General features: G+C 45.0%; 1 protein-coding gene across 1 annotated transcript; it reads right to left on the reverse strand.

Moving 5' to 3' along the window:
* Nucleotides 1-17,752: 17,752 nt before the first annotated feature.
* On the reverse strand, nucleotides 17,753-22,611 carry LOC142209175 (indolethylamine N-methyltransferase-like). Its single transcript, XM_075278107.1, has 3 exons — nucleotides 22,461-22,611; nucleotides 20,070-20,277; nucleotides 17,753-18,176 (listed from the first exon to the last, which is right to left on the reverse strand). Exons 1-3 carry the CDS (start codon nucleotides 22,609-22,611, stop codon nucleotides 17,753-17,755), a joined length of 783 nt encoding a protein of 260 aa, XP_075134208.1.
* Nucleotides 22,612-23,208: the final 597 nt, after the last annotated feature.

A 23,208-nucleotide genomic window follows, 5' to 3' on the forward strand; every position in this document is an offset into this window, starting at 1 on the left:
GCATCACATGATTTTTCAAACAGTGCCAATACTTTTGTACACCCCCATTTTTATGTTTGGTGTGGAATTATATCCAATTTGGCTTTTTGACAATTCTTTTTGTGGTTTTCCATTGAAGACAAATTAAATGAAGATAATAATACCAAAGAATTTGTGATTGCAATCATTTTCTGGAAGAACACGAGTATTATCTGACAGAATTGCAGGGGTGCCAATATTTTTGGCCAACACTGTATAAAGTCAGTCTTATACTGCATAATTTCCTGTGGGGTAATGCAGATGCGTGAACAGAGGAGGGATTATTGTTAGGGATTACTGTTACCAGGCAATAATTTTGTCAGCTTTACCACCCATTATACTAAGTGACACCACCCACCTGACAGTAGGGAGCCTGAATAGCGGACTGATTGCTTAGTAAGGGTGCATTCACATGGAGTAAAGTGGCGCTGATTCTACCACGATAACTCACGGCGCTGATCAGCGCTGATAAAAAGTTCAATGGGTTCCATCTTCCACGCGGAACACATTGAAATCAATGTGTTAAAAAGCCTCCCATTGATTTCAATGTGTTCTACGCGGAAGACAGAACCCATTGAACTCAATGGGAGTCTTTATTATCAGCGCTGATTCTGCTGCGAGTTATCATGGCAGAATCAGCGCCACTTTACTCTGTGTGAATGCATCCTAAAAGTGAGCACAAGGGAAACCTTTCCAATTGAGCTGGACTCAACGGAGAAACATATATTGAAGGGTGCAAAGAACTGGGGTTGGTAGTGAAAAGTATTCTTTGAAGAGGTTGTCAGGTCACCGTTAGCTACTAAACCCGGGTGCTACAAGAAACTGTTTAGAATTTATTTCCATAAAAGTACTGCCCTAGGATTTATCCCAGAAATGTAGTCAGCATAATTCAACAAGTCAACAGATGAAATTTCATGAAGAAACTGTTACACCCTTCCATTGAGTAAAGATAATAAGTCTACTTTTATGCTTAAATGGATTCTACCATTAGAAAGGCTATTTTCTCCTGCCTTTAGAAGTCTTCTGTGCACCACCATTCTGGTGATATTTCTGGTTATCTGAGAATGCAAATGATTTCTCTCGCAGCACTGGGGGCATTCCCCTCCGCTCAAACAGCACTGAGGGTGGACCCAGTGCTGCTTGAAAAATCTCCAGTGCCACCTTATCATCTTCTGGAATGCCTCTCCGCCGCATCCTCTTCCGGCACTAGTCTTCTAAATCCTAGACATACATAGTTAGCTCTGCCATCGGGCTTCGGGCAGAGCTGACTGCACATGTCTGTGACTATTTTCTTGTGGCTGCTTACACGTTATTGGCTGATCTGTGTCTACGATGACTTGTCCTTTAGAGCTAGTGCTCATTGAGTGCTATGGTGCATAGAAAAAACATCATTGGATATAAACCATTTTCTGTCCTCTCCGAGCCCCTGGCTATATCTGACAGTCTGACCACTGAGGCCTTTAACTACACTAATCTTTGACACCTGAGAACAAGACTAACCCTATTACTTTACTAGATACAGAGAATTGCACTGTTTGATTCATGTAGCAAGGCATAACATTAACTCATACCTTCTCCATCTTTGTGGGCAAAGTGGTTGCCTTATTGGCACTTTGGAAATTGTGATATTAGACCAAAAATTTAACTTCAGATGGTTTTTTAAGAGATCTTTTTAGAATTAGCATAGATGAAGAGTAGATTAGTAGCAATCTTCAGCTAAACAAGTATTATATAGTGTGTTTGTGAGTGTAAATGTTATACTTAGTTATTTTTTTGTTCTGACATGGTGGTAGCAGGCAGTATCAGACTGTGGTGCCTATGGCTTACCATTAAAATTAATTCTTGGAGCAAGTTGGACACCCCCCGAAAGTAAGGCATGTGTTTTTTTGTTTTTTTTTTGTTGTTGTTGAATTGCCTAATTTAATGCACCCCCTGAAAATAAGACATGCCCAAAAATCATTGCAGCCGGCTGAACGGATGCTGCCTCTGCTGTGGTATCCACTGTCCCTGCTGCTGTAGGATGAGCTTTCCCAGCTCAGAGGCAGAGGCAGCAGCCGGCTTTCCTGTGCACACGGAGCACAGTGCACAGCATCCAGCTGGCTGCAATGCCAGTGAAGTGAGGCTCTCAAGCGCAACCGCTGGAAGCCTCGCTAAGCCCTGCCCACCTCTTCCGCTGCCAGGACGAACTGCACCAGCGCTGCTATGAAGATGGGAAAGTTAAGGATACCTTCCCCCCCCCCCTGCCCTACACTACCTACAACCGCCAGTCATGCCGGCGCTCCACTAAGGAAGTGTCGGCACGACTGCCAGCTGTCATAAAGACATCCCCCGGAAATAAGGCAGGTCCTATATTTAGGACGACAATTTAATATAAGACACTGTCTTATTTTCGGGGAAACACAGTACTATACAGCTACATTCATTTATTACCTAACACTAATCTGAATATTAAAAAACCTGCAATTACAGTTTCAGTAGTTTCCAATCTGGTCCCTGCCTAGGACTGTTTCTGTCCTAGGTCCCTGTCAGCAGTCTGGTTCTTGCCTTGATTTATGAGCATCTCACAGACCTTTGGAAGCAGCAGCAATAGGTTGCAAGAATATTGGCGCCCCTGAATAATTTAATATATACTGGGTAGTTTATTAAATAATCTATTCATCTTATTATACGGATTTATAGGCTGGTTGCTATACACTGCCAGTATGTAGAATATTAGGTGTGCTGTAAACATCTCATCCCCTGACCCACAGGGAATTCACCTGCTCCCCTGTGGCTCAGTCTGAATATGGTAGCAGAGCATATGCAAAAGATTAATCTACAAGCACTACCATCAAAACTTGGTGTTTGGGATCCATTCTTAAGTTTTGAGTCCATGGTTAAGCAAATTCCTTCTTTTATTTCCTTTTATAGCAATTGATTATCACTTGCTAATATATTGTATTCTCATGGCTATATGTATACAGCTTGTAGCCTACTTCAGTACTGACATTTTCAGATGTGGCCTTGTTAAATATTTTATTCATTTCTATATTTGTTCAGTAGAGGACAAATTTGGAATAGTCCTAAAAATAAATTGTTGATGACTTGGAGAGACACTGACAGATGCCAGTTAGGAAAGAGGCTTAAACAGGATGACAAAGGACTGCAGAACCCCCAGGAGAGGTGAGACAAGATGTTTGTGAAAACGTAAAGACACTATATTATTCTAGCTGGAATGTTGCATCCTGATGAATTTCTTTTGGATTTTGCTCAGTATGTTAACCTGGGATTATATTTGTTTTTCACTTAAGAATAACGTATATAGATGCATAGTGTTACTACCAAATATTAATGACCATGTAGGTTAATTGTATCCACATTTTGCTTATCCCTGAGTGACACCTGAGGACATCTCTAATAGAGATGAGCGAACACTAAAATGTTCGAGGTTCGAAATTCGATTCGAACAGCCGCTCAATGTTCGTGTGTTCGAACGGGTTTCGAACCCCATTATAGTCTATGGGGAACAGATACTCGTTAAGGGGGAAACCCAAATCCGTGTCTGGAGGGTCACCAAGTCCACTATGACACCCCAGGAAATGATGCCAACACCTCTGGAATGACACTGGGACAGCAGGGGAAGCATGTCTGGGGGCATCTAACACACCAAAGACCCTCTATTACCCCAACATCACAGCCTAACAACTACACACTTTACACACTCAATACCACCTCTCTGACAGTAGGAAAACACCTTGAAACATGTGTATTTGGCACTTGCAGTGAGGAGAGCTTGTCACCAGCAGTGAATTTGGCCCTTGTAGTAAGTTGAGGTTGGCACCAACATTTGTTTTGAAAATCAGGGTGGATTGAGCCTCTAACCAGCAGAGTTTGGGCAAATTCATGGTGGAGGGAGCCTCTAAAAACCCCAGTTTGGACCAATTCATGGTGGAGGGAGACTCTAAAAACCCCAGTTTGGACCAATTCATGGTGGAGGGAGCCTCTAAAAACCCCAGTTTGGACCAATTCATGGTGGAGGGAGCCTCTAACCAGCCCAGTTTGGGCAAATTCATGGTGGAGGGAGCCTCTAACCAGCCCAGTTTGGACCAATTAATGGTGGAGGGAGCCTCTAACCAGCCCAGTTTGGACCAATTAATGGTGGAGGGAGCCTCTAACCACCCCAGTTTGGACCAATTCATGGTGGAGGGAGCCTCTAACCAGCCCAGTTTGGACCAATTCATGGTGGAGGGAGCCTCTAAAAAACCCAGTTTGGACCAATTCATGGTGGAGGGAGCCTCTAAACAGCCCAGTTTGGGCAAATTCATGGTGGAGGGAGCCTCTAACCACCCCAGTTTGGACCAATTCATGGTGGAGGGAGCCTCTAAACAGCCAAGTTTGGACCAATTCATGGTGAAGGGAGCCTCTAAAAACCCGTTTGGACCAATTCATGGTGGAGGGAGCCTCTAAAAACCCCAGTTTGGACCAATTCATGGTGGAGGGAGCCTCTAACCAGCCCAGTTTGGACCAATTCATGGTGGAGGGAGCCTCTAAACAGCCCAGTTTGGGCAAATTCATGGTGGAGGGAGCCTCTAAAAAACCCAGTTTGGACCAATTCATGGTGGAGGGAGCCTCTAATTAGCCCAGTTTGGACCAATTAATTGTGGAGGGAGCCTCTAACCAGCCCAGTTTGGACCAATTAATGGTGGAGGGAGCCTCTAACCACCCCAGTTTGGACCAATTCATGGTGGAGGGAGCCTCTAAACAGCCAAGTTTGGACCAATTCATGGTGAAGGGAGCCTCTAAAAACCCGTTTGGACCAATTCATGGTGGAGGGAGCCTCTAAAAACACCAGTTTGGACCAATTCATGGTGGAGGGAGCCTCTAACCAGCCCAGTTTGGGCAAATTCATGGTGGAGGGAGCCTCTAACCAGCCCAGTTTGGACCAATTAATGGTGGAGGGAGCCTCTAACCAGCCCAGTTTGGACCAATTAATGGTGGAGGGAGCCTCTAACCACCCCAGTTTGGACCAATTCATGGTGGAGGGAGCCTCTAACCAGCCCAGTTTGGACCAATTCACGGTGGAGGGAGCCTCTAAAAAACCCAGTTTGGACCAACTCATGGTGGAGGGAGCCTCTAAACAGCCCAGTTTGGGCAAATTCATGGTGGAGGGAGCCTCTAACCACCCCAGTTTGGACCAATTCATGGTGGAGGGAGCCTCTAAACAGCCAAGTTTGGACCAATTCATGGTGAAGGGAGCCTCTAAAAACCCGTTTGGACCAATTCATGGTGGAGGGAGCCTCTAACCAGCCCAGTTTGGGCAAATTCATGGTGGAGGGAGCCTCTAAACAGCCCAGTTTGGGCAAATTAATGGTGGAGGGAGCCTCTAACCAGCCCAGTTTGGACCAATTCATGGTGGAGGGAGCCTCTAACCAGCCCAGTTTGGGCAAATTCATGGTGGAGGGAGCCTCTAAACAGCCCAGTTTGGGCAAATTCATGGTGGAGGGAGCCTCTAACCAGCCCAGTTTGGACCAATTAATGGTGGAGGGAGCCTCTAAACAGCCAAGTTTTGGGAAATTCATGGTGGAGGGAGCCTCTAACCAGCCCAGTTTGGGCAAATTCATGGTGGAGGGAGCCTCTAAACAGCCCAGTTTGGGCAAATTCATGGTGGAGGGAGCCTCTAACCAGCCCAGTTTGGACCAATTAATGGTGGAGGGAGCCTCTAAACAGCCAAGTTTTGGGAAATTCATGGTGGAGGGAGCCTCTAACCAGCCCAGTTTGGACCAATTCATGGTGGAGGGAGCCTCTAACCAGCCCAGTTTGGACCAATTCATGGTGGAGGGAGCCTCTAAACAGCCCAGTTTGGGCAAATTCATGGTGGAGGGAGCCTCTAAAAAACCCAGTTTGGACCAATTCATGGTGGAGGGAGCCTCTAATTAGCCCAGTTTGGACCAATTAATTGTGGAGGGAGCCTCTAACCAGCCCAGTTTGGACCAATTAATGGTGGAGGGAGCCTCTAACCTGCCCAGTTTGGACCAATTAATGGTGGAGGGAGCCTCTAACCACCCCAGTTTGGACCAATTCATGGTGGAGGGAGCCTCTAACCAGCCCAGTTTGGACCAATTCATGGTGGAGGGAGCCTCTAACCAGCCCAGTTTGGACCAATTCATGGTGGAGGGAGCCTCTAAAAAACCCAGTTTGGACCAATTCATGGTGGAGGGAGCCTCTAAACAGCCCAGTTTGGGCAAATTCATGGTGGAAGGAGCCTCTAACCAGCAGAGTTGTGGGAAAGCAGGGTGGAGGGAGCCTCTAACCAGCAGAGTTGGTGGAAATCAGGGTGGAGGGAGCCTCTAACCAGCAGAGTTGGGGGAAATCATGTTGGAGGGAGCCTAGTATTAGCAGAATTGTGCAACGCTTATGGTGGATGAGTATGAGGATGCGGAGGAATTGGAGAGGTTGAGTACAGACATGGAGTTTCATGTTGGGGTGCTTTACACAGGTGGGCACAAAAATGAAGGCTCTATCCAGTGGTGGTTCATTTTTATCAAAGTGAGCCGGTCGGCACTCTCAGCTGACAGACGGGTGCGCTTGTCAGTGATGATGCCACCGGCTGCACTGAACACCCTCTCAGATAGGACGCTGGCGGCAGGACAGGACAGCACCTCCAAGGCATATAGGGCAAGTTCAAGCCACAGGTCCAACTTCGACACCCAATACGTGTAGGGCGCAGAGGGGTCGGAGAGGACAGGGCTGTGGTCGGAAAGGTATTCCCGCAACATGCGCCTATACTTCTCACGCCTGGTGACACTAGGACCCTCCGTGGCGGCACTTTGGCGAGGGGGTGCCATCAAGGTGTCCCAGACCTTAGACAGTGTGCCCCTCGTTTGTGTGGACCGGTGAGAACTTGGTTGCCTACTGGAGGAACTGCCCTCCCTGCCGCCAACGTCACATGCTGGAAACATCTCCATCATATTCTGCACCAATTGCCTGTGGCAAGCATTGATGCGATTGGCCCTCCCCTCTACCGGAATAAAAGACGAGATGTTGTTTTTATACCGGGGGTCAAGGATAGCAAAGATCCAGTACTGGTTGTCCTCCATGATTTTGACAATACGCTTGTCGGTTGTAAAGCACCCCAACATGAACTCAGCCATGTCTGCCACAGTGTTAGTTGGCATGACTCCTCTGGCCCCACCGGAAAGTTCAATCTCCATTTCCTCCTCATCCTCCATGTCTACCCATCCGCGCTGCAACAATGGGACGATTCGAAGTTGCCCGGAAGCCTCCTGTATCACCATCACATCATCGGACAACTCTTCTTCCTCCTCCTCCTCCTCCTCCTCCTCCATTAAACGCAGTGAAGCGGACAGATGTGTGGACCTACTCTCCAGCTGTGACGGATCGGATGCTATCCCTAACTCCTCTGTGTGATCTGAGTTATCCCTGATGTCAATCAGGGATTCTCTCAGAACACACAAGAGCGGGATTGTAAGGCTCACCATCGCATCCTCAGAGCTCACCCTCCTTGTGGACTCCTCAAAGACCCGTAGGATGTCACAAAGGTCTCTCATCCATGGCCACTCATGGATGTGAAACTGAGGCAGCTGACTTTGTGGCACCCTAGGGTTTTGTAGCTGGTATTCCATCAAAGGTCTCTGCTGCTCAACCACTCTATTCAACATCTGAAACGTTGAGTTCCAGCGTGTGGGGACGTCGCACAAAAGCCGGTGTTGTGGCACATGCAGGCGTTGCTGGAGAGATTTTAAGCTAGCAGCGGCTACTGTCGACTTGCGAAAGTGGGCGCACATGCGCCGCACTTTCACCAGTAGCTCTGGAACATTGGGGTAGCTCTTTAGGAAACGTTGCACCACTAGGTTGAAGACGTGGGCCAGGCATGGAACATGTTGGAGTCCGGCAAGCTCCAGAGCTGCTACCAGGTTCCGGCCGTTATCACAAACGACCATGCCTGGGCCCAGGTGCAGCGGCTCAAACCATATTGCCGTCTCATCGAGGAGGGCATCCCTCACCTCGGAGGCAGTGTGCTGTCTGTCCCCCAAGCTGATCAGCTTCAGCACAGCCTGCTGACGTCTACCAACGCCAGTGCTGCAACGTTTCCAACTCGTAGCTGGGGTCAATCTAACAGCGGAGGAGGAGGCGGTGGCGGAGGAGGAGGCGGTGGCGGAGGAGGAGGCGGTAGAGGAGGAGGAGGAGGGGGGTGTTCTTCTCGTGTCCCTGCCAGGAATGTTAGGCGGGGAGACGAGGTACACCGGGCCAGTTTGGGAAGCAGTCCCAGCCTCAACTACATTCACCCAGTGTGCCGTCAGTGAAATGTAGCGTCCCTGTCCGCATGCACTTGTCCACGCGTCGGTGGTCAAGTGGACCTTTGTGCAAAGCGCGGAACTAAGGGCCCGCCTGATGTTGAGTGACACGTGCTGGTGCAAGGCGGGGACGGCACACCGGGAGAAGTAGTGACGGCTAGGGACGGCATAGCGAGGTGCCGCAGTTGCCATCAGGTCCAGGAAGGCGGGAGTTTCAACAAGCCGGAACGCCAACATCTCCTGGGCCAGCAGTTTAGCGATGTTGGCGTTCAAGGCTTGCGCGTGTGGGTGGTTAGCAGTGTATTTCTGCCGCCGCTCCAATGTCTGAGAGATGGTGGGTTGTTGTAAAGAAACGCCTGATGGTGCCTTTGATGGTGCAGGAGAAGGAGATAAGACAGGACCAGGGGAGGATGAGGTAGAAGTCAACAAAGTGGCGGAGGCAGATGAAGTGGTGTCCTGGCTCGTCCTCTGGAGTGCATCGCCAGCACAGTCAGCAGTGGCAGTGGCAGAGGCAGAGGCAGTGGCAGTGGCGTGAACGGCAGGCGGCCTTTGTCCTGCCGTTGCTGCCTGCCACTGATTCCAGTGCTTGGATTCCAAATGACGGCGCATTGAAGTGGTGGACAGGTTGCTCTTCTCAGAGCCCCTAATCAATTTCGAGAGGCAAATTGTGCAGACAACACTATATCTGTCCTCGGCGCATTCCTTGAAAAAACTCCACACCTTCGAGAAACGTGCCCTCGAGGTGGGAGTTTTTCGGGGCTGGGTACGAACTGGAACATCTTGGGAGATTCCGGGTGTGGCCTGGCTTCGCCTAAGCTGCTGACCTCTGCCTCTGCCTCTAGCTACCCTTTTTGGTGCTGCACCTGCCTCAACATCCACACTACTTTCCCCGCTTGACATCCCCCCTGTCCAGGTCGGGTCAGTGTCCTCATCATCCACCACTTCCTCTTCCAACTCCTGTCTCATCTCCTCCTCCCGCACAATGCGCCGGTCAACTGGATGCCCTGACGGCAACTGCGTCACATCATCGTCGATGAGGGTGGGTTGCTGGTCATCCACCACCAAATCGAACGGAGATGGAGGAGACTCTAGTGTTTGAGCATCTGGACACAGATGCTCCTCTGTTAGGTTCGTGGAATCGTGACGTGGAGAGGCAGGTTGAGGGACAATGAAAGGAGCGGAGAACAGCTCTGGGGAGCAGGGACAGTTTGGGTTATTGTTCTGTAAAGCTTCGGAATTTTGGGAGGAAGGAAGACAAGACTGTTGGGTAATAGGAGGAGAGGAGGCAGAGTCTGACTGGCTGCTGGACAATGTGCTGTAAGCGTTCTCTGACAGCCATTGCAAGACCTGTTCCTGGTTCTCGGGCCTACTAAGGTTTGTACCCTGCAGTTTAGTTAATGTGGCAAGCAACCCTGGCACTGTGGAGTGGCGCAATGCTTGCTGCCCCACAGGAGTAGGCACGGGACGCCCTGTGGCTTCACTGCTACCTTGCTCCCCAGAACCATTCCCCCGACCTCGCCCACGGCCTCGTCCACGTCCCTTTCCGGGAGCCTTGCGCATTTTGAATTCCTAGTTAGAAATTGGCACTGTATACCAGTAGTAAAAATTGTGGGTGCACGTAACCCCAATATATTCTTTGAATTCCCAGTCAGAAACTGGCACTATATGGCAGTAGCAAGAAATGAGGGTATTTGTATTCCCAATATACTCTTTGAATTCCCAGTCAGACAATGGCACTGTATACCAGTAGTAAAAATTGTGGGTGCACGTAACCCCAATATATTCTTTGAATTACCAGTCAGACACTGGCACTATATGGCAGTAGCAAGAAATGAGGGTATTTGTATTCCCAATATATTCTTTGAATTCCCAGTCAGACAATGGCACTGTATACCAGTAGTAAAAATTGTGGGTGCACGTAACCCCAATATATTCTTTGAATTCCCAGTCAGAAACTGGCACTATATGGCAGTAGCAAGAAATGAGGGTATTTGTATTCCCAATATACTCTTTGAATTCCCAGTCAGACAATGGCACTGTATACCAGTAGTAAAAATTGTGGGTGCACGTAACCCCAATATATTCTTTGAATTCCCAGTCAGAAACTGGCACTATATGGCAGTAGCAAGAAATGAGGGTATTTGTATTCCCAATATACTCTTTGAATTCCCAGTCAGACAATGGCACTGTATACCAGTAGTAAAAATTGTGGGTGCACGTAACCCCAATATATTCTTTGAATTACCAGTCAGAAACTGGCACTATATGGCAGTAGCAAGAAATGAGGGTATTTATAACCCCAATATATTCTTTGAATTCCCAGTCAGACAATGGCACTGTATACCAGTAGTAAAAATTGGGGGTGCACGTAACCCCAATATATTCTTTGAATTCCCAGTCAGAAACTGGCACTATATGGCAGTAGCAAGAAATGAGGGTATTTGTATTCCCAATATACTCTTTGAATTCCCAGTCAGACAATGGCACTGTATACCAGTAGTAAAAATTGTGGGTGCACGTAACCCCAATATATTCTTTGAATTACCAGTCAGAAACTGGCACTATATGGCAGTAGCAAGAAATGAGGGTATTTATAACCCCAATATATTCTTTGAATTCCCAGTCAGACAATGGCACTGTATACCAGTAGTAAAAATTGTGGGTGCACGTAACCCCAATATATTCTTTGAATTACCAGTCAGAAACTGGCACTATATGGCAGTAGCAAGAAATGAGGGTATTTGTATTCCCAATATACTCTTTGAATTCCCAGTCAGACAATGGCACTGTATACCAGTAGTAAAAATTGTGGGTGCACGTAACCCCAATATATTCTTTGAATTACCAGTCAGAAACTGGCACTATATGGCAGTAGCAAGAAATGAGGGTATTTGTATTCCCAATATATTCTTTGAATTCCCAGTCAGACAATGGCACTGTATACCAGTAGTAAAAATTGTGGGTGTATATAGCCCCAATTCTATTGCTAGGGGACTTGCAGGGTATTTCTGGGGTGAAGGTGGGGGGGCACACCGTTGGAACGGGTATCGGGGTATATATCGGGTATACGGGAATACACTGACAGTGTATTCCATTCAGGATCCTGGGAAAGCTGGGTTGCGGCGATTGAGCCCGTCAGTGCCACGTTACACTGACAAGCTTCTCCCTGGAATTTAGCTCTTATAAGAGCTGTTGGTTGTCTTCTCCTTCCTATCCTAGCCTGTCCCTGCCTACCCAGAATCTAAGCCCTAGCTAGCTGGACGGAAACCTCCGTCCCCGGTGAATTGCAAGCTCAGAATGACGCGAAGCTGGGCGGCGCTGTTCTTTTAAATTAGAGGTCACATGTTTTCGGCAGCCAATGGGTTTTGCCTACTTTTTTCAACGTCACCGGTGTCGTAGTTCCTGTCCCACCTACCCTGCGCTGTTATTGGAGCAAAAAAGGCGCCAGGGAAGGTGGGAGGGGAATCGAGTAATGGCGCACTTTACCACGCGGTGTTCGATTCGATTCGAACATGCCGAACAGCCTAATATCCGATCGAACATGAGTTCGATAGAACACTGTTCGCTCATCTCTAATCTCTAACCCTACTAGCTACAAAATTACTTACTGAGAATCTTTGAGCCTCTGCGGTTGCCAATCACTGGTTGTCTGTGGATGTCACGGTCTCATGGTCTTGTATAGATCTCAGCATACAATCTTTTACAGATTAGATTAGCTGAAAATTGTGTCTGTAGTTTTAGTAATTTTGTACTTTTATTTCTTGTGGCTCAGACATGGTAGCAGGCAGATATGACCGGGGGAACTAGAGTCGACTGTACAGCTATATAAGGTTGGAAATGTTGGAATGTAGAACCAAACGGACAAAGAGTCATGATTGCGAGCCATGTTATCCTGTTTGTGTGCCACGTGTGTGCGCTGTGGGTATACTGGTTTTTTGCCTACCATAAGTTGAGTGCTGTGGTAGCTTTGAGTGGATGCCTGAGTGCAAAAGGGTTCTGTCACACGAGTCTACATGGATTGAAGATGTTCTGGAAGGGAATGTGGAAGCGGAGTTCCCTTTTATGATTGCAACTGGCTTAAGTGTGTGTGCGGTAAGGTGAGACGATAACCCCCAGAATTAGTAAATATTGAGTGACCATTTCTGTGGGTGTGACCCCCGATCCCTGAAAGTGTTTATTTACTGCACAATAATAAAGTAAACACTAATATTTTGTATATTTGGGGCATACTACCTCTTCACTTAGATTTTTGTAGTTTTTTTCATATTTACTTTACTTGTTAGGAAATTACAGGGAATGAACAGTATTCAGTGTCATGTGCCTGTCCTTGGCATAGGAGGAATTAATCTTCATATATGACTAGAGATGAGCGAACAGTGTTCTATCGAACACATGTTCGATCGGATATCAGGGTGTTCGCTATGTTCGAATTGAATCGAACACCGCGTGGTAAAGTGCGCCAAAATTCCATTCCCCTCCCACCTTCCCTGGTGCCTTTTTTGCACCAATAACAGCGCAGGGGAGGTGGGACAGGAACTACGACACCGGGGGCATTGAAAAAAATTGGAAAAAGTCATTGGCTGCCGAAATCAGGTGACCTCCATTTTAGACGAATAGTGGATATCAAATCCGGGTCATATGAGAATGTGAACTTTGTGACTATGAGACAGGGATAGCTGTACAGGCAGGGATAGCTAGGGATAACCTTTATTTAGGGGGGAATGTTATTAAAAATAACTTTTTGGGGCTCTAACGGGTGTGTAATTGTGATTTTTGTGAGATAAACTTTTTCCCATAGGGATGCATTGGCCAGCGCTGATTGGCCAGAGTACGGAACTCGACCAATCAGCGCTGGCTCTGCTGGAGGAGGCGGAGTCTAAGATCGCTCCACACCAGTCTCCATTCAGGTCCGACCTTAGACTCCGCCTCCTCCAGCAGAGCCAGCGCTGATTGGCCGAATTCCGTACTCTGGCCAATCAGCACTGGCTAATGCATTGTATTGGCGTGATGAAGCAGTGCTGAATGTGTGTGCTTAGCACACACATTCAGCTCTACTTCATCGGGCTAATAGAATGCATTGGCCAATCAGCGCTGGCCAATGCATTCTATTAGCGTGAACTGAGTTTGCACAGGGGTTCTAGTGCACCCTCGGCTCTGCTACATCAGATTGCTACATCTGATGTAGCAGTGCCGAGTGTGCATCAGATGTGTAGTTGAGCAAAACTGACTCAGCACTGCTAAGTCTCTGCATTCGCATAGGAATGCATTGGCCAGCCTTCGGCCAATCAGCGCTGGCTCTGCCGGAGGAGGCGGAGTCTAAGGTCGGACCTGAATGGAGACTGGTGTGGAGCGATCTTAGACTCCGCCTCCTCCAGCAGAGCCAGCGCTGATTGGTCGAGTTCCGTACTCTGGCCAATCAGCACTGGCCAATGCATTTCTATGGGGAAAAGTTAGCTTGCGAAAATCGCAAACTGACAGGGATTTCCATGAAATAAAGTGACTTTTATGCCCCCAGACATGCTTCCCCTGCTGTCCCAGTGTCATTCCAGGGTGTTGGTATCATTTCCTGGGGTGTCATAGTGGACTTGGTGACCCTCCAGACACGAATTTGGGTTTCCCCCTTAACGAGTATATGTTCCCCATAGACTATAATGGGGTTCGAAACCCATTCGAACACTCGAAGAGTGAGCGGCTGTTCGAATCGAATTTCGAACCTCGAACATTTTAGTGTTCGCTCATCTCTATATATGACCCATAGATTCCACTTGTCTCTGAGACACAACGTTAAAATAAGTACACAAAATATTAAGGGGGCTCTATCAGCAAAATCATGCTGATAGAGCCCCACATATGCGTGAATAGCCTTTAAAAAGGCTATTCAGGCACCGTAAATGTTATATTAAACTACCCCCCCTGTTTTAAAATAAAACCCTAAAAAAGAATGTGATCTACTTACACATCGTGCACGATGGGCGGCCATTCAGGGTGCGCCGTCTTCTTCATCCACGCCTCTTCTTCCTCCGATGACCTCGAGTCCCATCCTCCTCCGGCGCTTGCGAACTGACATTGATATAAAAAAAACAGCCTGGGCGCATGCACAGTAGCCGTAGTAGAAGCCGCATGCTACTGCACATGCGCCCAGGCCATTTTTTTATATCCAGGTCAGTTCGCGAGCGCCGGAGGACAGGACCGAAGGACATCGGAGGAAGAGGAGGCGTGGATGAAGAAGACGGCGCACCCTGAATGCCTGCCCAGCGTGCACAATGCGTAAGTAGATCATATTCTTTTTTAGGGTTTTATTTTAAAACGGGGGGGGGGGGAGTTTAATGTAACATTTACGGTGCCTGGATAGCCTTTTTTAAAGGCTATTCACGCATACAGTTAGGGCCAGAAATATTTGGACAGTGACACAAGTTTTGTTATTTTAGCTGTTTACTAAAACATGTTCAGAAATACAATTATATATATAATATGGGCTGAAAGTGCACACTCCCAGCTGCAATATGAGAGTTTCCACATCCAAATCGGAGAAAGGGTTTAGGAATCATAGCTCTGTAATGCATAGCCTCCTCTTTTTCAAGGGACCAAAAGTAATTGGACAATGGACTCTAAGGGCTGCAATTAACTCTGAAGGCATCTCCCTCGTAAACCTGTAATCAATGAAGTAGTTAAAAGGTCTGGGGTTGATTCCAGGTGTGTGGTTTTGCATTTGGAAGCTGTTGCTGTGACCAGACAACATGCGGTCAAAGGAACTCTCAATTGAGGTGAAGCAGAGCATCCTGAGGCTGAAAAAAAAGAAAAAAATCCATCAGAGAGATAGCAGACATGCTTGGAGTAGCAAAATCAACAGTCGGGTACATTCTAAGAAAAAAGGAATTGACTGGTGAGCTTGGGAACTCAAAAAGGCCTGGGCGTCCACGGATGACAACAGTGGTGGATGATCGCCGCATATTTTCTTTGGTCAAGAAGAACCCGTTCACAACATCAACTGAAGTCCAGAACACTCTCAGTGAAGTAGGTGTATCTGTCTCTAAGTCAACAGTAAAGAGAAGACTCCATGAAAGTAAATACAAAGGGTTCACATCTAGATGCAAACCATTCATCAATTCCAAAAATAGACAGGCCAGAGTTAGATTTGCTGAAAAACACCTCAAGAAGCCAGCTCAGTTCTGGAAAAGTATTCTATGGACAGATGAGACAAAGATCAACCTGTACCAGAATGATGGGAAGAAAAAAGTTTGGAGAAGAAAGGGAACGGCACATGATCCAAGGCACACCACATCCTCTGTAAAACATGGTGGAGGCAACGTGATGGCATGGGCATGCATGGCTTTCAATGGCACTGGCTCACTTGTGTTTATTGATGACATAACAGCAGACAAGAGTAGCCGGATGAATTCTGAAGTGTACCGGGATATACTTTCAGCCCAGATTCAGCCAAATGCTGCCAAGTTGATCGGACGGCGCTTCATAGTACAGATGGACAATGACCCCAAGCATACAGCCAAAGCTACCCAGGAGTTCATGAGTGCAAAAAAGTGGAACATTCTGCAATGGCCAAGTCAATCACCAGATCTTAACCCAATTGAGCATGCATTTCACTTGCTCAAATCCAGACTTAAGGCGGAAAGACCCACAAACAAGCAAGACCTGAAGGCTGCGGCTGTAAAGGCCTGGCAAAGCATTAAGAAGGAGGAAACCCAGCGTTTGGTGATGTCCATGGGTTCCAGACTTAAGGCAGTGATTGCCTCCAAAGGATTCGCAACAAAATATTGAAAATAAAAATATTTTGTTTCGGTTATGTTTATTTGTCCAATTACTTTTGAGCTCCTAAACTGTGGAGTGTTTGTAAAGAAATGTGTACAATTCCTACATTTTCTATCAGATATTTTTGTTCAACCCTTCAAATTAAACGTTACAATCTGCACTTGAATTCTGTTGTAGAGGTTTCATTTCAAAACCAATGTGGTGGCATGCAGAGCCCAACTCGCGAAAATTGTGTCACTGTCCAAATATTTCTGGCCCTAACTGTATGTTGGGCTCTATTAGCATGATTTTGCTGATAGATCCCCTTTAAGGAATTCTTATCAGTAGCCATATGACCTCTGTGCCCTGCTGTGCAAGTCCGGTGTATAAAAGAGAGTGAGGCTTAGGATGATTTTTACGAGGTACAATTACAAGGTAAAATTAAATTTTAAAGTGAAATCATAGGAGAACAAACATGGGGGAGTTTACATAGTTCTTTTTATGTAGATTGTGAGCCACATAAAGGGCTCACCATGTACATTTTTTTCCCTATCAGTATGTCTTTGTATCAGTATGGAATTAAATCCACGCAAACATGGGGAGAACATACAAACTCCTTGCAGATGTTGCCGTTGCTGGTGGAATTCGAACCCAGGACTCCAGCGCTGCCAGGCTGCAATGCTAACCACTGAGCCACCATGTTACCCTGAGAATACATAGTTCAAGCTGTTCTCTGTCCAATGCTGCTCTTCTGCTGCACTGGGAAAGCAATAAATCATCATCAATGTTTCAACAGCAGCATGACAGCATTTGAATAAGGGGATGGGGCTCAGTGGCATAGAAGGATACCTGGTTCTGAGCCTCCATTGCCTTGGCCACATTCCTGCTCATTACCTGGCTGGGGCAATAGGATAGAGGAGGAGCAGCATTGCAGTCCCAGACAAGTGGTGAGCCACTTTAAATAACGGATGGGGACACCATGAAGTACCTCAATAGATAGACATTGCCTTTACCATTAGAGATTTGTTATAATTTTTAGAAATCACTAATAATGAAAATATGATGTGTATTGTAAATGTTTATTACATTCCATGAAAGTAACAGAGAGAATCCTCCCACAGAGCAGTGATCACATGATCTGAACTGATATCAGATAACAGGCCTGGAGCCTTGACAACATGTTTGAACAAAAGGAGACATAATTTCAAATCACAGGCAAACAAAGCAGTGGATTTAAGAAAACTCTGGAATTTTCATAGGCTGGCAGTATTGATAGGATCTTTGAGATGGGAATGCCCTCTTTTTTATGCAAAATGTGAACCCCCATATAAAGATCGCAAAGTACATGTTCTTTTTCCTATCAGTACGTCTTTTGTAGACTGGGAGGAAATCCATGCGAACACGGGGAGAACATACAAGCTCCTTGCAGATGTTGTTCCTCGCGGGATTCAAACCCAGGACTTAAGTGCTGCAAGGCTGCAGTGCTAAGCCACCAAGCCACCATGTTGCCCCGTGTTGTTTATATTCGCACACTTTTTATTTTTTTATTGCATAGTAAAGCATAGTTTTTTGTGCTTTGTATGCAGAGGCATCCTGCAAAAGACATCTACCATCCTATGTACTTATCATTTTAGCCTAGGTTAATTATAAGTGTCAAATGCAATGTTGGAACTTTCTATTGAGTTCGTCAAGACCTAATACTTTTTGTGCGCTGCAATGAATAACACACCATTATAGTCAGAAAGGTCACTCACATTCGTTCTCTTCTTAACCTTACAGTCATCTATTATAAAACCTGCTCCTTCTAGAGCTTTCCTGGCAAACTCCTCATCATAACTGAAAGCATGGAACTTGTCTTTCCCAACTGTGAAATACGTCACTCCTAAACACCCAATTAATATGAAGTGTCCTCCAGGTTTCAGCAATCCTGAGAACTTCCTGAGATATCTGATGTAGTCATCTTGGTCTTTGCTGATAACATTTAGTAACCCAACACTGATGATACAATCGGCTGGAGGTAAGACTATCGGCTCGGTCATGTTTTCTTTCTCGAGGTCACATTTCACAACATGTTGTATTGCTGATCTCAACTTTACTTCTTTATCCTCAACTCGGTGACTGAAAGAAATGGAGAAAGTGAAGAAAGTGATTGTCCCACAGTCATCATCAATAGGACAATTCAGTAGTTATCTCTGGATTATTGGCTTTCCAAATACTGGGAAAGAGATTTGAATTCAGCCAAAACGGGTGTATTAAGTGTCCAACTCATACTATGCCCTTCCACCAGAGCCCATTGTTATATAGATCACAATGGATGACAATACTAAAGGAGTTCAAAAGTAGACAAAAAGCAAAAACAATCTCACAGCTCCATGACATCTTCAAATAGTTTGTCACATGCTAGTGCACAGAAACTTAAACCTACTTGTTATGGGTAGAGATGAGCGAGTAGTTAAATATTCGATATTCGTTTCGAGTAGCCCCTCAATATTCGACTACTTAAATCGAATATCGAATCCTATTATACCCTATGTAGGAAAAATGCTCATTTCAGGGGTAGACAACATTCAATCAAACTGAACTTACCAAGTCCACGAGTGAGGGTCGGGCTGGATCCTCCGAGAAGTCTTCTCCGCGCAGCGTCTCCGCGTTGTCATCAGGCAATGAATTCGCTCTGCTAGGCATCAGGCCTGGGCATAGACGACTGTGCATGCCCGCACTACAAGAAAATGGCTGCTTACAGTCAAAACGGCCATTTTCTTGTAGCATGGGCATGCACAGTCGGCTCTGCCCAGGCCCGATGCCTAGCAGAGTGAATGAAGAGCCGGAAGACGCCGCAGGGATGTCGCGAGGAGAAGAATTCTAAAGGTAGGAGAAGAATCAGCGTTGATTGGCCGACTGTATAGCATTCGGTCAATCAATGCTGGTTCTGCATCAAACTTTTCCATTCGAATAGCGAGTGGTACTCGATCGAGTACGAGTATTTCGAATACCATAGTATTCGATCAAATACCTACTCACTCATCTCTAGTTATGGGAGAAAACAAAACTGTGAAAAAATATGGAATCAATCCGGCACCACAAAAAAAAGTAAAAAAAAATCATAAAAGTTAAGTTTTAATGATCATGTCTTCATTAAAAATCATGATACGCATAACAAACAATGAAACACATGACAAGACAAAAAAAAAAAAATCTGGCTTATGCGTTTCAAGGCATGAGCCCCTTAGTCATAGCACACTATGTATTTTTCTACAATATTAAAGGAGTTGCCCAGGTTGCCTCATTTTGAAGACCTTGAGCGTTTTGGAAATCAAAGCATGCCCATTCTGTAAATTGGGGATCGGATGGGATGGGGTGGGATTTTCCATGTGAGGCCCCACCATCTGTGTGGGATTCCTCACACACTTCAAAGACATCCTGATAGGGAATTTAGATTGTGTTCCCTACTTGAGATGTCCATGACAAAATCTCGATAAATGCGCTGTGGAATAGGATGGTGCAAACACAATGGATATATAATAGCTACAACTTTAATGTAAGAAAGCAAATCCATTTCATTAACCCTTTATTACAAAACAATGTAAATGTCAGTCAAATATGAAAATGGCCATAACACTTACAACCCACTCTTGCATGCAAATTATCCCGTATAGAGCTCTCCCAGGTTAACGCCTCTGCTATGAGGTGGAAGAGGGCCCAAAATTCCTGATTGCAAACTTACTTATATAACATCCTTGCAATCCAATCAAGTAAAGTCTTTGTTCTGGTATATATGAGCATTGGAAGGTTCTTTAAACATGACATGAGAGCACTCCACCATCAGTCTATATGGAACATGTCCAGTAGGATAATAGTTGGGGTGAGTTGGGTGGTCACAGTATGTTGTAGTCTGTGTGTGGTTAGTGGTTATTACAGATAGAACATAAACTGCCTAACCCTTCCCTAGATCTGTCTCCATATGTTCTCTATGACAATGGGTTTGTCTTAATAATTGGACAAATACTTCACCTTTTTCCTTCTATGTCTACATGAAGTTTTGCAGCATGGCCCCAATGAAAGGCTCCGGTACGTTTGTCCGTCCATCTTTTCACCTCCATGATACATCTGTCTTGTATCTTCAGCACTATGATGTCTTTGAAAAACTCACAGGCTGAATACAGATGATGAATCAAGGAACTATGGCTGAGGTCGAGCAAGACGCCTCCTTTAATATGACCTACAGGGAAAATGAAGATATTGAAACAACCAACATAACATATGTTGTAGATAACACATGTCTATATCATCTCCAAGAAATATGGAAATATTACTGCAAAAAATTCCCAAAAATAAGAAACAAAAAAGCTTGAAGTGAGACATAAAACAAGACTTGATGCCATTAATCTTTTAGTTCAGAAGACAAGTGCTCTCCACTGTTGTGACTCACTTATAGTCAAGAGAACCCTCTAAAAAGTTGGGTCAGTCCAAAGTATTCTCCATTGGGATCAACTGTGATCAGTTCGCAGAATTTTCTTGCATTGCCCCAAATTGGAAATTAAGCATTACTTTAAAAAGCATTACACAGAGTCCATGTGATTCAGTGAATGGGATCCATTGTACAGAGCCAAGAGATGAATATCCTAAAAGTTTCCCCATAAATTCTCTAGACTGGTACATGAGTCTGGGTTGTTTAAAGTAACTGGACAGATAATCTTAGGACTAAACATTATTGACTTTAAAACATATTTGAGAAAATAAACTCTACTTCTGAAGGATCTATTTCTAGCTTTATGGTAAATCTACTTTCATTGAAGATTAATGGTAAACTCCCTCCAGTCTAACTTAAGCTGCGGTGTTCGCTTACTACACCTCTCCTCCTGTTCCCTTCACTGGCAAATAGAGTTCGAAAAGCTAACGCTGACATACAAAACTATCCAAAACCTGTCCCCTCCATACATCTCTGACCTAATGTTACCTACCCACATTTAAGACCTCTTACTCCCCTCATTCTTATCTGCTTCTCACAGCCATCTCCAAGACGTCTTCCCTACATCCTCCATACTATGTAACTCACTACCATGACACATAAGACAGTCTCCCACAATCACAGGCTTCTAGAAGACCCTCAAGACTCATCTATTTAGGAAGGCCTAGAATCTACAAGCACTGAAATAAAAGCCTCGCATTGAAAAAGGAACACATTGAAGTCAATGGGAAACTTTTTTCAGCGCTGAAATTCCACACCAAATTCCTCACCATTTTCCTCCATGTGAATGGAACCTTAAGCCCTAGTGGGAATGGCCCTCAATCCCATTGTACATGTTGGTCATTGTTACTATTGTATTTGTTATGGATATTTTGTGTACCGTATGTAAACCCTCAAATGTCCATCACCATTAGATTAATATAATGATGTCCATCACCATGGAATTAATAATGTTCAGCACACAACAACAACCACCACCACCTTTACTGGTTGTGCTACGTTACAAATGTCTGCCCTCTTTACACCCTTTCCTACCCAAATTTGCTTCTACCTTTCCTGACTTTTTCCCCTTCAATATATAAAGTGTAACTAAACTTTCAAACAACTATTGATTCTTTTAGCATTTTTTATACTGTGTAATATAACTTAATATAAACTTTGCTAACATATTTTTCCTCATTTTTGTAAAATACAAATTTTTTTTTATCCTTCCTTTACTTTTCTCCTGAGAGATATATCTCCTTCTCACTCTATACTTAGAAATAAGGACGGGGGAACACTTCACTTATATGTAGGGTATTCTAAAATGTAGAAAAAAACATATCTGAAAAGAATATTCCCATAATCTCTCCTCCTGCTGTTTCTGTGACCCTCCAAGTCTTCTAATATATCATCATGATCTCATTCTCATCATCCTCACAGAAAAGGACCTATTACACAATGTAAGGGGCTGTAAACCTGCACCAAGGTAATGACCATGGACAGGATCCAAATCCCCATCTCAGGTGGACTATAAGATTCCTGGGACATTGTTGTACGTCTAATGTGGTGGACCTAAATTTCTGCTCTAAATGTCCTATTGGGAGTCTTTATGTTGGGCAAACAGGTCAGGTCAGAATCTGAAAGCATGATAAGGTAGCATTGCTACTCTATTATAAGAAGATGAAACATCTCCCTGCGGTGAACGTCTCCTGTTTAACATCATTGTGATCATCATAAATAGTTACATTTTGTAGATAAGTCCTAAAAGCTTCCCTTATCACAGTGTAACTCAAGAACAATAACTTCAGCATGGAGATTATTGTATGATCAGTTATAAATCAGATAGAGCGACATAAATAGACAGATCAGCGACATCTAGGGGTTAATATAAAAAGTTTGCCTGATTAAATAAATTAGATAAATTGAACCAAGAACAATCTGAATACACATACCTGCTGCAAACGTCTTTCTAAGGTTTTCAATGGGAAATATCAAAGAGTCCTCTGCAAAGACCATCTGAGCTTTCTCTGAAAAATAATGGTCCAGATATTGTCTGGGATCGTGGCCGTGTATATGATAGCGCTTATAGGTACAGGGATCCATCGTGTAATGGACACAAGTGCACAAGGTCTGTATATAAGTACTTGGGATATGTGTACATTAGTGTGAGAATTACAATTACTTATCACATCGTGTTATTATATTCATGAGCCAGTCATGGGGAGAGAAAGTCACATGGAAAATAAATTTTCTTAATTTTTTTCTTGCTAGACCTTTATGGTATGTGTCGAGTGAGAGACCATTTGTGCTCATTGCCACATCATCGGGACTGTGTGGACTGTCACTGTACTCTCATGATCAGCAGCAGGATAGACATGGACAGACTCTGCTAAACTGCCCCATCAGAGATAAACTTTCCAGATGGAAATTAAAATTACCACTGACCCCTGGTTCACACTAGCGTATGTATTCCATCCGGTTAGAGTCCGCATGGAGATCCCCCAGACGGAATGCAATCGCAATTGAAAGCACTGTGCTGTCAAAGCACACGGACCCCATAGACTATAATGGGGTCCGTGTGCTTGCCACACAAATTATTCACAAACGAATCACAAATTATTCGTGCGGGCAATGACATTGTTAATTTTATTCAACCACTTAAATGGGCTGTCAATTCACAAGTTATTCCATAACCACAGG

Source organism: Leptodactylus fuscus, chromosome 6 (genome assembly GCF_031893055.1).
Source record: "Leptodactylus fuscus isolate aLepFus1 chromosome 6, aLepFus1.hap2, whole genome shotgun sequence".
In the NCBI taxonomy this organism is placed as follows: Eukaryota; Metazoa; Chordata; class Amphibia; order Anura; family Leptodactylidae; genus Leptodactylus; species Leptodactylus fuscus.

Excerpts from the sequence above, each read along its gene's own strand:
- LOC142209175 (XM_075278107.1), bottom strand. The coding sequence starts at position 22,611 with ATGGATCCCTGTACCTATAAGCGCTATCATATACACGGCCACGATCCC. Across the intron at positions 20,278-22,460 it reads TAGAAAGACGTTTGCAGCAG|GTCATATTAAAGGAGGCGTC; the intron begins GTATGTGTATTC and ends TTTTCCCTGTAG. Across the intron at positions 18,177-20,069 it reads GTAGACATAGAAGGAAAAAG|TCACCGAGTTGAGGATAAAG; the intron begins GTGAAGTATTTG and ends CATTTCTTTCAG.